At 42.5% G+C, this 15,690-nt stretch overlaps 1 protein-coding gene across 3 annotated transcripts in view; it reads right to left on the minus strand.

Moving 5' to 3' along the window:
- SAMD12 (sterile alpha motif domain containing 12) overlaps nucleotides 1–15,690 on the minus strand; it is a 416,177-nt gene that overhangs the window by 217,075 nt on the left and 183,412 nt on the right. For all 3 annotated transcript variants that reach the window (XM_019932092.3, XM_073794679.1, XM_073794680.1), the window contains exon 3: nucleotides 15,193–15,322. In XM_019932092.3, coding sequence (XP_019787651.1) covers nucleotides 15,193–15,322 — 130 coding nt within the window. The remainder of the gene's footprint in view (nucleotides 1–15,192; nucleotides 15,323–15,690) is intronic.

Consider the following 15,690-nt stretch of genomic DNA (forward strand, 5'->3'; position numbering starts at 1 on the left):
ATTTGAGTTAGGCCTTGAAAATTACTAAAAGTTCACTAGGTGAATATTGGGACAAGAACGAGAGTGGTCTGCTGCAGTTTTGGAATAGGATGGATACAAGGAATGGCTAAAATGAAGATGAGGAATGATTATGCCAAGCTTAAGAATCTGGGCTTCATCCAGTAGGTTTTACTTATATACATATATACGTGTACACATACATACATCTACATATACACACATATATACATACACACATATTTCATTTTTTTTTAAATGCAGGAAGTGACCCGGTTGAGTCTGGTTTAAAATGACAGAAGAATGATTTCCTAGAGAGCCATAAAGTTGGATCATGGGAGATTGTGTAGCAGAAAGATGGAAAACCTAGACCACAGAGATGCGAGTAAGAATCTTGAGGAGGGGATGCAGACAGAATACAGCATGTTTTCAAACTGAAATGCAAAAGTGGAGGCAAAAAGTCTAAACCCAGAAGAAAGGGAAAAACAAATGAATAAAATTCTGGTGTGGGAGGAGGAAGGGTAGGTGAGCAGGGAGAAGAGTATGGCTAGGGCACTGGATTTGGCACACAGATTTTTTTTCTCTCAGAGACATAAAGGAAACAGTGAAGGAAGCGTAAGAACGCAGATAATATTGCAGGGAGGGATGTTGAGAAAATTCATCACTACTGACCTCTACTCTTAGAGTAATGAGAGGGATGGGGGCTTTTTGGAAAGGGAGTTAGGCATGGAACCACCTTTGGTGGCTGGGAAAGGGAAAACGCTTCAGAATCCACCTGGGCCAACAACTCATACATTGGCGATGTCTCATCCGCACATTTGATTTTTTTCCAAGACTGCTTTGAGCTTATCATTTCACTCATCTAGAAAAATGCTTTATCACTGATGGGTGTTGAATGACACTCAAGAGAGGAAAATCTGATTTCCTCAACCTGACACTCAGGCCTTCTCCAATGGAACTCTCGATCTACCCCTCTGATCTATCTCCACCTCCTTCACCGTTCCCTCCTCTGGACTCAGAAACCCAAATGCTTTCAGGCTCAGGCAGGTCTAACACAGCGTAAAAAGAGGCATTGTCTGAGGCAACAGGGAGTGGTGAGGTTCGTGGCTCGGAAGCTGTTATATTTTCTTTTAAAATTCTATCAGGGACTTACCTGGTGGCTCAGTGGTTAAGAATCCACCTGCCAATGCAGGGGACATGGGTTCGAGCCCTGGTCCAGGAAGATCCCACATGCTGCGGAGCAACTACTACGCCTACGCACTACACCGTGCGCCACAACTACTGATGCTGAGGGCCACAACTATTGAAGCCCACGCGTCACAACTACTGAAGCCCGCGTGCCTAGAGCCTGTGCTCCACCACAAAAGAAGCCACCGCAATGAGAAGCCTGCACACTGCAATGAACAGTAGCCCTGGCTCGCCACAACTAGAGAAAGCTCACGCGCAGCAATGAAGACCCAACGCAGCCAAAAATAATAAATAAATAAATAATTTAAAAAATTCTATCAGGATCAAACAAAATATGTAAATACAATTTGATATTTCAGGGACTTTCTCTTCTAAAATTGTACACGAATTCAGCCTCCTCCAAGCAGATTTCCTAATAAACCAGACTCATAGATAAGAGTTCCTTCTCAAGTCCCCTTTGGTATTTACCCCAACCTTCCTTTGTGTATCACTCACCTGTACTTGTATGATGCTATCTTTCATAGCACAGAGGTCAGAACATGAGCTTTGGATTCAGATGGCCCTGGAAAAATCCTTGACTTTGCCACTTTTAGCCTGATATGACATAAGACAAGATACCTAAGTTTTCTGAGTCTCATACTTCTCATTTGTGAAATAGGAATAATATTACCTTATGGGGTTATTGTGAAGATAAAAATATATGCAAAATACTTACTGGAGTGCCTGGCATGAAAACACCGAAATATTTTTAATAATATATGGTTTTCCCTAACATCATGATAATTGTCTTAATGATCAAGAATCAAATCTTCTGAATTCTTTACACTCTGAGTTACTAGAGAAATGTCTTGGGAGTATTTGCTGCTAAGTACCTGTTTGGGAGATAAGTTGATATTTATTTGCAATAATTAGACTACTCAAAAAGGCATGGGGCAAAGCAAAATTTTGGTGGGCTGGGGAAACTGAAGTTGATAGTTTTTAGGGCCCTAATTAGAGAACTGAGATACCCTTAAACAGTGAAACAAGAACTACACATACACATGTATATTCATGCATACACACACACACATATATACATTTGTATCATTCTTTACCATTTGCAAAGTAATTTCTATACTCTGCTTCTTACAAACCTTTGTATGGAGTCCATACAGTTATAGATCACCACCAACAACAGTAACTGATACCAACTTTGTAAGGTATATTATCATAATTTTATTTTAGAGAAAGGGAAACTGAGGCTCAGAGAGGTTAGACTTGGCCAAGGGGACTCATCAGTGACTCATCAGCGGAGGGGACTCCATCACAGGTCTCCACATCCCTGCTTTCTCTAATCTTTCATAACTTTCCAAGATATGAAACTTGTCAGGAGCAATTAAACACTTAACAGCCACATCACCCTAACATAAATCTGGGAGCTGGAAAACATATCTAGTGGAACTCTGAATGAGGAACATGAGAGTCCACACACAAATGGCCTAGAATGACACTGGCCAAGACCTCTTGAGGACAATAGTATTTCATGCACACAGTGCCACAGGCTCTTAACTAGAATCAATCTCGTGTGTGGGCTTCAGTTCCCTCTGTTGACGCACAGCATCACGCTCACCACCATAAACAGTGCTGTCTGAAGGAGGAGAGTCATCGGTCCACTTAGCAGGTGGCCTCTAAAAGGGCTCATTGCCAAACCCCCAAAAGCACGCAGCAACAGAGGCTCTGCGCACACAGCCTGGGCTCTGTGCGGATGGATGGGAGATCTGACTCGCCGCGTAGGGAGTACACAGTACAGTAATTTTCAAACAGGGATTGGGAGCGAAACCAAGGGGAGGGGATCTCCCAATTTTACAATCTGACTTCAGCATGTTCTAAAAACACGGCAAAGTAAAAAGCAAAACAAAACAGACTAATTAACAAAACCATCAGGAGAAAAGGAATCAAATTGATACAGAAGCTGAAAAGCAAACAGGGACTTCTCAGGACAGGTTGTGCTTCATTGACTTCATTCCTCTGACAGGGTCAAAAGCTCAGGAGCAAAGGAAGCTAGACCTTCGGTCATATTTGATTTATTATAATGTGACATTCTCATAGGGAACCGGAAAGGTGGCATAAAGAGGGGGAAGACAAGGAAAAGCTGGATCTGGTTGAAAGTAAGGAAGTATGAGATCGAATTGGTGGCTATAAAACCTTCACTCTGCTCCTGGAATTGGGAGTGGAAAAACACGCTCACTAAGAGGGAGTCTTGTCTGTTTTGGGCCCCTACTCTGATTACTTCTAAGCCAAGCGACCTGCTGGACTGTCCCTAAGAATGGGTCTCCTGTTGTCCCATAACAATGTGACTTAGCTTTTAACAGTTCCTGGTAATCCAAGAACTTGTGTGCCCTTTGCACAGCTCAGTTTAGCTCCAGGCCTCTGTTTCCTCATGGGAATAACAGGAGACAGGAGGAGGTGCCTTCTAGTCCGACACCATGGAACCAGTGGTGTCTTGCTTTTCTATCTCCCTGCGGTGAGCACGGTGCAGAGCCCATGGTGGTCCTCATTGAATGCTTCTCACTTACTAAACACAGACCACTAATGAGGATGACAGATAACATTTATTGAGCCCCTACAATGGACCTGGCACTGTTCTAAGTATGTTTTAACTCCTTTTACCTCCCAACAAGCCTGTGTGGTAGGTCCTGTTGACGTTAAGCGCTCAGCTTGAGTCTCCCACTGAAGTCTGGGCCTCGCTTCCTCACCTGTAACAGCTTGCAAGATTGAGAGCTACAATTTGCTAACACTGAATGGTTCCAGACAGTTCTAGGTACTCGACAGTGGACAGTTCTCAGCAGAGCCTCTTGCACATAGAAAACCTCCAAGAAACAACTGGCATTATTCAAGATGTCAGGGGTTTTCTAAAGCAGGACTGCTCCAGGGTTACAACTTTGGTAAGGCGATTCCTTCTGGCTGGCACTGGCATTTCTCAGGTCTCAGAAGCCTTTGGTGTGGGTCTGCTATCTGGTGCTGGCCGGGAAAAGGGTATCTTGTAAGTGAGAGAGGCACTGGGATAAGGGTTTAGAAAGCTAGCTCCTGACCCCAGCTCCCCATTTCCTGGCCGTGGGACCTAGGCAAGCCTTTTCCTTTAGTCTGTTCCCCACACTATAAAACCTATAGAGGTGATGACAGGAGGGGAGGGTCATCCAAGAGAAAACTGGTAACCATAGCAACCCCCCCCCCACCTGTGAGAGGAGCCTTGATTATAATAATTCTACAGAGAGCAGCCAGTAGGTGATACAAGAGCAGTGTATGAGGTGTATTTAAGTCTCTGCTGCTGGTTAAGAAAAGTATATTCCTTCTGTTCTTGTTCTGATCTGTGAAACAACACATAGTTCATTTGGTGACAACTTCCATTCTTATCCTGCCACATACCATCTCTAATATTAAATAAATTATGTACTTAGAATATCAATAAACGTCCCCAAGAGCAGTAGTTTCCTTAACTAACTTAACAAAGCCGCGCTGATCTGTGATGAACATGGGAGAAATAAAAACAATGTATGTTTTTCTTAAAGTGAAATGTACTCCATTTCTAAGCCATGAGGGTCTTTTTTTTTGTTAAAATTCCTTTGGTTTATAAAATGGTGGTGAGAGTAGTTTTTAATTGGAAAAGCTATTAATGAGTAAAATATAAAAGGGCCAACTGTGTGCTATGGCAACGAATATTTTCTGAAATTTAACTCATCTGTGAAATACAAGTATCTTGGATGCACAGGTGTAGGCTCAGACAAGCAGAATCTCAATAAGACAAGAGAACTGTTCTCCTTTCGTCAGCAGTACATCTTCCAGCAACTGGCAGACTATACCTTTCTTTATAAGAATGTTCTGGTATCTGATTATTCTTCCAGTGAAAAATGCATAAAGTGGATTTTCAATCTCATTATCCATAACTATATATTATAGACAAATGAACAGAAAACTCTATCTATTCACCTAACTACCTTTAACCTAAATGATCCCACAGCTAGTATGGAAAGACGCAGGATGGCATTTTCATTTTTTCCTTTTAAAAACAGTATGTCCATTTTAGAAAATCTGGAAAGCACACAAGCTTGTAAAAACCAGCTTTGAGATATAACTTGTTTACAATAAATTTCACAGATTTGAGGTGCCAAATAGATAACTGTGACAAAGATACGAAGCATTTTCATCAGCACAGACAGTTCCGTTGCTCCTCTTCGTATCAATCTCCCTTCTAGTACCCCGCCACACACACCCCCGGAAGTAACCACCGATCTCACCGCCATCACTGTAAGTTAATTTTGTTGTTTTAGAATTTCATATGATTGGAATCACGCTGTGTGTGTTCTTTTCTTTCTAACTTCTTTCTCTGAGTACACCGTGACATTCATTCCTATTGTCATATGCATCAGTAGTTGGTTCCTTTGTATTGTTCTGCATTGTTTCTGGTGTGAATACAGCACACTTTGTTTTACCCATTCTACTCTTGATGGACCTAAGGGTTGTTTAAAATTTTTGTCTGAGTAAAGCTCTTTTGGATATGAGTGGACTGGAATTTTTACGAACATATGTTTCCGATTCTCTTTAGTAAATATCTGAGAGCAGAACGGCAGACCATCTAATAAGTGTGTGATTAACTGTGTAAGAAATTTACTTTCTGCATCTGGTGGCACCATATTTACTCACAACAACAGTGTACAAGAGATCCAGTTGCTCTACATCTTCAGCAACACTTGGTATTGCCAATCCTTTGAACTTCAGCCATTCTACTGGCTGTAAAGTGATATCTCACTGGGTTGTATCTGCATTTTCCTGATGACTTAATATTGCTGGGCATATTTTCATGTGCTTATTGGCCATGCTTTTACCTTCTTTGTGAAGTGTCCAAATATTTTGTCCATTATTATTGGTCTGTCTCTGTTCCAGCTAAGCAGGTCTTTGGGGTTCTGTATCTCCTGCATGTGCCCTTCTCTCCAGATTTCAGGGGGGTGATTTGCATTATGACATCAGCTCTCTGACCCACTGTTTTTCAGTTTATCCAGCTTTTTTTTTTTTTTTTGCTGCATCGCGCAGCTTGTGGTATCTTAGTTCCCCAATCAGGGATTGAAGCCCTCGGCAGCAAAAGTGTGGAGCCCTAACCACCAGACTACCAGTAAACTCACTGTGTCCAGCTTTGTCTTGTGGTAAGGATTAGAGTGATGACATCCAAGCTCTTTACATATCAGAGCTGAAATCAGAAGCCTTCTGCATCTAATGAGATGATCATATGACTTTCTTCATTTACTCTTAACATGACGAATCACATCGGTTTTCGAAAATGGAATCAACTTTACATTCCTATGCACACATGACCATGATGTAATATCCTTTTTGTCTATTGTGAGATTCAACCCTTGTATTCTGTCAAGGTTTGTAGGTTTATGTTCATGAAGGATATTGGTCCGTACCATACCATTCTTGTAATATCTTTGTTAGCTTTTGGTATCAGGGTTAGTCTGGTCTCATAAAATGAGTTTGGAAGTGCTCCCCCTTTCTCTATTTTTGAAAGAATTTGTGAAAATTTGGTTGCTAATTCTCGACTGTTTTAATTTATTGGAAAAAGCCTTCTGTGCTTGAAACTTCCTTTATGGGAAGTTCTGATTAAAAGTTTAACTGATTAAGAGATCCATGGCTATTTAAATTTTCTAGCTTTCTTGAGTCAGATATTGTTAAGTTATCGTTTTTAAGGAATTAGTCCATTTCATCTCAGTTGTTAAGTATGTGGGCATAAACCTGTTCATAATATTTTCTGCTCTTTTAATGAATGTAGAAAACTTAGTGATATCCCCAACTTCTCACTTGATGCTGTCTTTTTTTCCCTCATTCAGGCTATCTAGACATTTATCAATTTTTGTTGATCTTTTCAAGGAATCAGGTTTACCTTTGTTAATTTTCTTTATTGCCTGTATGTTTTGCGTCTTACTGATTTCAGCTCTTTGAGATTAGTATTCTTCCTTCTCTAACTTCTTAAGGTAAAATTTTAATTAATCAAGTTCAACTCTTTCTTCTTTCTTTTCTAATACAGGCATTTCAGGCTATAATTTTCCTCTAAGTTCTGTAGCTGTACCACACAAACGTTTGAAATATTAATGTTTCTACTATCATTCAGTTCAAAATATGTTTTAGTTTCTCTTGCGATTTTTTCCCCCTTTCCCATCTGGTTACATGGATGTGCATTAAGTTTCTAAATATTTGGGATCTTCTTGATTATCTTGGTAGTGATTTCTAATTTAATTCTGTTTCGGTCAGAGAATGCACCCTGTGCCACTTCAGGTTTTTCAAATTTACTGACACTGATTTGTGCCCTGGTGTATAGTACATCATGGTGAATAAGTCCCCTGAACTGGAAAGTACATACATTCTGAAGCTGTTGGGTACAGTGTTCTGCCTGGCATGTGGTAGTGGTCACATAAATTCTATAAAACAAATGAATTAATTATGATTTAACAAATAAATGAAATGAATAGGAAGGGATTGGTCAAGGGGCTAAAACGAAGCTACAGTTGACCCACGAACAACGAGGGGGTTAATCCGCCTGCAGTACTGTCAGCCCTCCGTATCCATGGCTCCCCTGCATCCGCGGATTCAATGAACCATGCAGTCCTATTGCATTTTCCATTGAAAAATATCTGCGTATAAGTGGACCTGGGTATATGAAACCCACTTCGTTCAGGGGTCAACTGTATTTAGAGAGAAAGGAGGTAGCCAGTGTAGCTAGACTGAAGGTGACAGGATGACTGTAACTGAGGAAGCAAATATCCAGAGGATATAGGGGACGTCTGGTTAAAGCAGAGGCAGAAAAGGTTGTTTGTAGAAGGGAATAAGAGCATGCCTTCTGAAACAAGAGGCGGGAGAAGACAGATGGGTAGAGGGTAAAAAGTTTTAGGGAAATCCCATCAAACAGCGTGTAAGTTTTCAGCGTAGCAGAAACCAGACCTTTACTAGCGAAGAAGAAAGGAATTGGGAGAAAGCATGTTGGGAGAGCCACTTAACAGGCCACTGGGATGAAGAAAAGGCTGAGGGAAGGCATCATGGCTCCATGGAGGCCTGGCACGTGAATCTGTACTGGGGGGCAGTCATGAAGGGCTTTCTTCAGCAAAGGTTTCTATAACCCAGGAACCTAAACAGGATCTAGGGGTGGGTTTCAGTAAAACCTCAGCAGAACTGTCTAATCATTAAATTCTTCAACTATCAACTTCATGGGACAAGTTCTATCACAGGGCTTTTATCCTGGGAGCTACAGGATGGGTTACTTAATCCAGAAGAGGAGGAGTAAGAAAGGCTTTTGTAGGAGGTGGTATCTGAACTAAAGCCCGGAAGGAAGTTGGAATTATCCAGGTAAAAAGGTGGGTTTGAGGAGGGTAGAAGAAAGCATGGCATTTGAGAGCCCTGCAGCTCAGAGTGGGAGGGAGTAAGGAAAACCAAGCACTGTAACTGCCACCGTCATCCAAGATCTTGAACCAAAACAAACACACAAAAAACAACAGTTTGCTTTTAAACATTATGAAATGCTCATCCCTGCAGGTGTCTGAGCAAAGGCTGTCTGGCCATCTAGCAGGGATGTTGGAAAGGACATGTGGGGAGACATCTGATTGAAGTGGTAGGGGGACACTCGTTCCCCACCCTATTCCTTCATGGAAGAACTTCCCTAACACTCCTGGCCTCTCTCTCCTCCCCTCTGTTTGGTGCCCTTGGAAGCAGGAAACGGGTTTGCCCAGCCCAGCCTCATGTTCTGTCCTGTCTTGTGACCTGTGTGCCTGATGCAGTCTGCTCTCTCCCAGGCGGTTAGAGGGGCACTTCCCAACTGTGCCAGTGACCAGAATACCTCATTTAGAGGGAAAATATTCTTAGCAAATCAATTCATCTGAAGACCTAAAGGATATTCTCCAAAAAAGCTTTATCAGGAATGAAGCTGATATTCTGATCTCCATTCATATTTCTCATTGCAAGGCGTAGTTTTAAACTGACCCCATAAAACCTCAGATGACATCTGAAGTCACTTCCAACATTCAGAAATCTATCATCCTGAATCATCAAGACAACCAAATTCAGCATCCTAGGTTTAAGAATGCGGAGGAGTATAGAGGTGATGTTAGTAAGCTTTCTATCAAAGGGCGTTAAAAATGAAGAATAAATGCTGTTATTGGAAAATTAATATGTGGAAACTCATGCCCCGATGATGTCCAAACTCTACTATGCAGATATAAAATGCTGCTCGGGATTCAATAAAAACCATAGAGCAGTTCATACAAAAGAGAAATGTAACAAAACACAAAGATATACAAAATAGAACGCACTATGCAGAGGGCAAACCAACAAAGACAAGAAAATGTGCAGACGAAGCACTGGGGTAGCTCAACAAGCCCACATTTCATTGGGCTACACTGGGTTCCACAAAGTAGTGTTCTCACAGGTATAGCACATAAAATAATTACTCTACTTCTTTGGACACTTGTTTACTACACACCCCACCGACCTCCATGGGTAATTCTAACCGTGATAAAAGACTAGGAAGGGGCTTCCCTGGTGGCGCAGTGGTTGGGAGTCCGCCTGCCGATGCAGGGGACAAGGGTTCGTTCCCCGGTGCAGGAGGATCCCACATGCCGCGGAGCGGCTGGGCCCGTGAGCCATGGCCGCTGAGCCTGCGTGTCCGGAGCCTGTGCTCCGCAACGGGAGAGGCCACAACAGTGAGAAGCCCGCGTACTGAAAAAAAAAAAAAAAAAAAAAAAGGACTAGGAAGACAATAGCAGAAGGGTAAATGTTAGCAAATGCACAGAGCCCACAATCCAAAGGTTTCAAAAAGATAAAGAGGTTTCCCCTTTATTCAACAGCATAAGCGGAACGGCCAAATTTCAGGGTGCTACATCCCAGAGGAATACTTTGAAAAGGGGAAAGAGGTACAAATGGGCAGTGTCTGAAGCACAAAAAGAACCCGAAGTATTCACTGATTTTGTAGGAGACCATTGAGAAATATGACAAGTCAATACTGACCACCTGCAGGGGACATTCACAGGGTAAGTATTTATTCCTGCAGACATCTAAAGGATTCCCACCCGTGTTCCACGAAGCAGGCCACGTGGAAACCTTTTACACATTCAAAATAGCTTCTAAAAATGCACTTTGTATTCTGGGGAGCTCTGAGCGCCTCACCCACGAAGATAAGTCTTTAAAGTTGGGGGGGGGAAGAACCCTTTACAGAGGAAAGGCTTGATGCGGAAGGAAATGAGTTGATTTTAGCAGCCACCGCAGGAAGAATACCAGGCACAGCCAGGGGCTGAAACCGCCTCAAACCTGAAAAGATTCTTAACTGTGCATAAAAAAGAATCCGAACATTGCCTGTGAGCTTACACCTGGCCCCAGTAGAGCTTCCTCATCAGCATTCCAAGCCCGGCCTCAGAAAGCTGGGGAAAGAATCTTGCAAGCACAGGAAAATAGTCAAATTTCTTTCCTTCAAGCCTAATCTGATGATTTAAATATATCTCTCCTAACGCCTCTCAGGTGTTCTAAGCATCTCATGCCTGTTAAGAGCACTTCTGCAGGGAGTTACCACTAGTAGTGTCTCTTCTGATTTAACTCATCTGCCATAAAATAGTAGGCGCCTTCTGGACATAATGAAATTCTCAGAGATTCTAAGAGGAAATCTGCACAGTGTTTTGAATACTGGTGTGTTAAAACATACCTTAAGTTTCCTTAGACTTTGGAGAAACTGGATGGCGGAGGGGGGGGAGTTTGTTTATAGTTTAATGTATTTTAAACAAAGGCATCAGAAAGATGTTAATGTAGTGGAATCGTTGGTGGAAACCAATAAAAAAAAAAGAAACAACTACCAAGGTTAAAGGGTCATTTTCAAAAAAGTTAAAATCCTGACTGTCATCATATACAAAAATAAACACATGTTTAAGATTTTGTGGAAACTGATAAAATGTTACAACCAACTCAAAGGAGAAACCAAAGAGCAGACACATGTTCAGATCAGGAGGAATGAAATGAATGTGTAAATGGGAGACAAAACTCACCTTTTTCACAGTGGATTGGGAAGTCAACTGAACCTCTGTGGGACAGAATTTACACATCTACAAACAAGAATTATTTCATACTGCTATCACTTACCTACAACTTACAGAGTTGTAGAACAGCTTCGTAGAGTCAGAATTAGATAACCCGAAATGATGTGCTACTGAGGGTGCACGGTTTTCTAAGGAGGCACAATGTTTTCCCTACACAGATCACTGGCTATTTTATTTATTGCTGTATTCCCCACACCTGGTACAGGGCAGATGCTCCATAAATACTTGCTAAACAAACGTCTACTATGTATCAGGCATAAAGCTAAACCCTTCGCATGCACCGTCCCCTTTAACCTTTCCAACAACGCTTTAAGATAAATATTACTCTCAGATCACTGACTTGAAACTAGCTTGTGTGATGCTGCACAGTTATTACTTGTCAGAGGTCGAGGGGTGGAGAACAGGGGCGGGGTGGGAGGAGTGGGATTTGCCTCAGGTCTGTAATCAGAAAGCCCATCTTTTTTTCTTCCTGATTCTTCTTTCCATTTAATATGTCTTTTTTATTTATCGTCATGGTCCCACACGCCTCTAAATTAAGGGATTGTTTATATGTTCCAGAGATATAACATGCTTCCCTGATGAGCATGATGTTGGAGACCCTTGCTTTAAGACACATAAATGAACAGCAGTACTCACGAGAATCTAAGCATAAATAAGAGACACATGGACATCTTTATTGTGGCCTCGCAGATAAGCACAGGATACTTACCAGCCCACATCCCAACCCCCATCCTTAGGTGCTCATTATAATTTTCAGGATAACAAAGATGGATGAATTCATCAGTGTTTACGTGTGTGGTTTGTTCTCATAGAAAGTGCAGCAGCACTTAGGCAAGCAGCAGCAGCTAACATTCACCGCTTACTGTGACCGTGAACTACTTTCCCAGCGACACTCTGAGGCGGGTGCTATTATCACCTCCTCTTCACAGGTAAAGAAAGCGGGAATACACCAAGTCACCTTCACAGAATCACGGAGCTAAGCTGCAAGTCTGGGCTTTGACCTGGCACTTGTAACCCCCTCCCGGCCCTCACTCTGAGACACTCTACTGTCTGCATCGGCTGCTGAGGCTCTCTGCCGTCGTGTCTTGATTTTTCACAATCCTCTTTGCCCAGTTTATCAGCGCCTACAAGGGTACTAGGCTTCCTGCAGCCGCCAGCACCCCAGGGCTGGAACTGCAGGCTGGCTTCAGTCCTGAAAGCTATCTATCTTCGGGCCACTTGGCACCTGCGATCATTTGGGTAGTTTACATTCACCCTTGCAGAGGGACAGGACACAAAAGTGGTCTTCTGAGGCCTTGAATAGGTGAAGGTCAGAAAGATGTGTGTGTCAAGTGTTAATCTGAAATCATTCTCTCCTAAGTCCCCAAATAATCCCCTGCTTTCTTTTCTTGCCAGAAAACAGGCTGCCCTCAGAATGAAGTAACAGTATGATTTTAGACACCTCCAGATGAGTTTCGACATGAAGAACGGCACAATGCTAGTAGGTAGAAGGTGTCGATAAATGATTAACTTAGTGGTTTGTTTATATCATTTCATTTAATCTTCACAACGACTCTCTGAGACAGGTATTGTTATTATTACCATCTCCATTTTGGAGATGAAGAAGTGAGGTTGAATAACCTGTCTAGGTTAAGCAGCTTGTCCAAGATCTCAAGAAGGTTGCAATTTACCAACACCAGAGGTGTTTGTGGAGACGAGGTATGCCACCAAAAGCAATATGACGGCTGTTTGCAACACAAGGCCACTTGGCAGAAAGCCTTAGGAAGTGGTACCATTTACTCCATAAGCATTGACGCATGAGACCTTTATTTCTGAGGGGGGTGTAATGCTCATCCTTTTCAAACCATTATAAACGCTTACCCTTCCCTCAAGGGTATCACAGAATTCCCACCCCTAACAAAAGATAACACTACTTTCTCATAAGATCATGAAAAAGGTTTTGCCATTACTATCGCACAAGCATTAAGAAACAGACATTATCTGGTGAAGGTTCCCATAAGCAGCCAAATGGTTACTAACTGGTTGATAAATTCTAGGGGTGGAATAGCTGACCCTGTATGGGATTTTCTTATATCCTTAAGGGAGGGACTAAGAAAAAGAATCTAGACACTTGGAATCTAAGCTAAGTTCTGACACTGCCTTCAGGATTTCAGGAATTTCATCCAAATGGGCCATTACCTCCAGTTCGGAGGAGAAAAGAAGTACATTAAGGACCATTTCTAGGCTTAAGTTCGGAGGATTTCACTCTCTGTTAACTCACTTTGAGCTACACCTGTGTGTTCCTTACATATTTAAACATTACTAACTTGGTCATCAGGAATCTCTGATAATGTAGCTCAGCGTTATTTAGAGACTTCCCTGGTGGTGAAGTGGTTAAGAATCCGCCTGCCAGTGCAGGGGACATGGGTTCGATCTCTGGTCCAGGAAGATCCCACATGCCGCAGAGCAATTAAGTCCGTGCATCACAACTACTGAGCCTGCGCTCAAGAGCCCACGAGCCACAAGTACTGAGCCCACGAGCCACAACTACTGAAGCCTGTGCACCTAGAGCCGGAGCTCTGCAACAAGAGAAACCACTGCAATGAGAAGCCCGCGCACCACAACTAAGAGTAGCCCCTGCTCGATGCAAATGGAGAAAGCCTGTGTGCAGCAATGAAGACCCAATGCAACCAAATAAATAAATAAAAATAAAATTTAAAAAAATGTTATTTAATATTAGAAGCCTTTTTTCTCCAAATCAAGTTTTCTGTGCAATTTGAATATGTGAAACAGACACACCTATCTCAACCCAAAGCATGTCCCTCTGGCAGCCTCTAGTGCAACCAAGGGCTCCAAGGAACGCACTTTGAAAACCACCCATCTAGTCCTGCTCTAAGGAGGTACGATCTGCCCCAGATTTTGAAGCTACAGGGTAAGAAGTGAACTGCAAAAATAAATGCTTTCTGCTTGACGTGACCCTTTTCAAAGTGACGGGAGTGAATATAGAGGTTAGCATTTCTGAAGATGCCAAGTATGAGTTTGGAAAGGACTTGGCATCAGGTGTGCTGAGCTACTCGACAGCAAGTCCCTTTCCCACTAGAGGGTCAGTTTTCGCTTAGAAAAAAGAAGAATCTGGACTGGAATCAGGTCTTCTCAACACTTTTTCCCACCTTGAAGCACAGTTTTGGTGCACAGAGCATGTTCCTCCATCCTATCTTTCATTATAGGGTTTGCAGAAGAGGAGGGTGGGAGGAATGGTACCCACGATCAAGCAACATCTCAAGGCAGGTGGGCAGGCGAGGTCTGCAAAAGACCCCCTTACTCTGATGGGCTCCCACCGTGGACCTATCCGCTCCCTCCTACCCACTCCATTCTCCAATTGAGAGACACGATCCTACAGGCTTTTACAGTTCATTATGCTGTCATATTTCCTGCTGCCAAGTGCTTCTCAACTTCCACATATAATACTCGAAGCCCCTTGATTTAAAGGGAGTCTTAATTTGTGCTTTGAGGGTATTCATCTCAGGGGCAGTGAGTTAGTATTATTATATTCAGTCCAGAATTTTCCTATTTAGAAAACTTTTCTTCTTAAAACATCTACCTACGGACCCTGTAACCAAATTAATTTGAAGGATCTCCTCCCTTTCTTTACTCTAGGACTGCTACACTCTTATTTTCTCTAGGATCCCCCAACCCCTTACCCTGATTACCACATACTTTTATACTGGACATTCAAAATCCATGTTCCCACTTATGCTTGTTAAGTAGCATGGCGTGCCCGGATCTGGAATTTATCGTTCCTTTTAAAGTAAACCCATGCCAGACAATTTCAGCAGGGAGATGCTTTTTCATTTTAAGGGTGTGGGAAAGGCCATTGAGATGGGAAGAGGGAGAGGGAGTGAAATATTTCGGATACTGCATACTTTACCCGTTATGTCATGCTGTTTGAATGACTCACTGTAGATCTGATACTGATTCGGACAATGTTTCTTCAGCCACTTGCAGACATCCTGCTGAGTCCACAGAGCCACTGGTTTTGACAGCTTCACCGTAGCCGACTATAAATACAGACGGAAAAGAAGATCTGTTAGTGCCAGCCTCATGCCTAGAAAGGCACTGCGGTTAGAGGTCCTCTAGTGTGGTAAAGGCTACAGGCTGGATTCCCTGAAGATAAACATCTGACTCTTGTCTTCCTCTGAGCCTCTGCAGAACTTCTCCATGCCCCTGAAAGCCAGAAAGAAAAGGTCCAGGTGGAGAAGGCCATGAAAACTACACCTATTCTCAGATTCTCTCTACTGGGAGAAGTCCCCAGGAAGTAGTGTTTTCTGATGACTCCTCTAACAACAAGACAATTAGGTTGCTAAGCAATTGACTGAATTTTAGGGGTGAAACAGCTGCCCCCAAGTGGCCTTTCTCTGTATCCCAA

This window comes from Tursiops truncatus, chromosome 17, assembly GCF_011762595.2.
Source record: "Tursiops truncatus isolate mTurTru1 chromosome 17, mTurTru1.mat.Y, whole genome shotgun sequence".
Lineage (NCBI taxonomy): Eukaryota > Metazoa > Chordata > Mammalia > Artiodactyla > Delphinidae > Tursiops > Tursiops truncatus.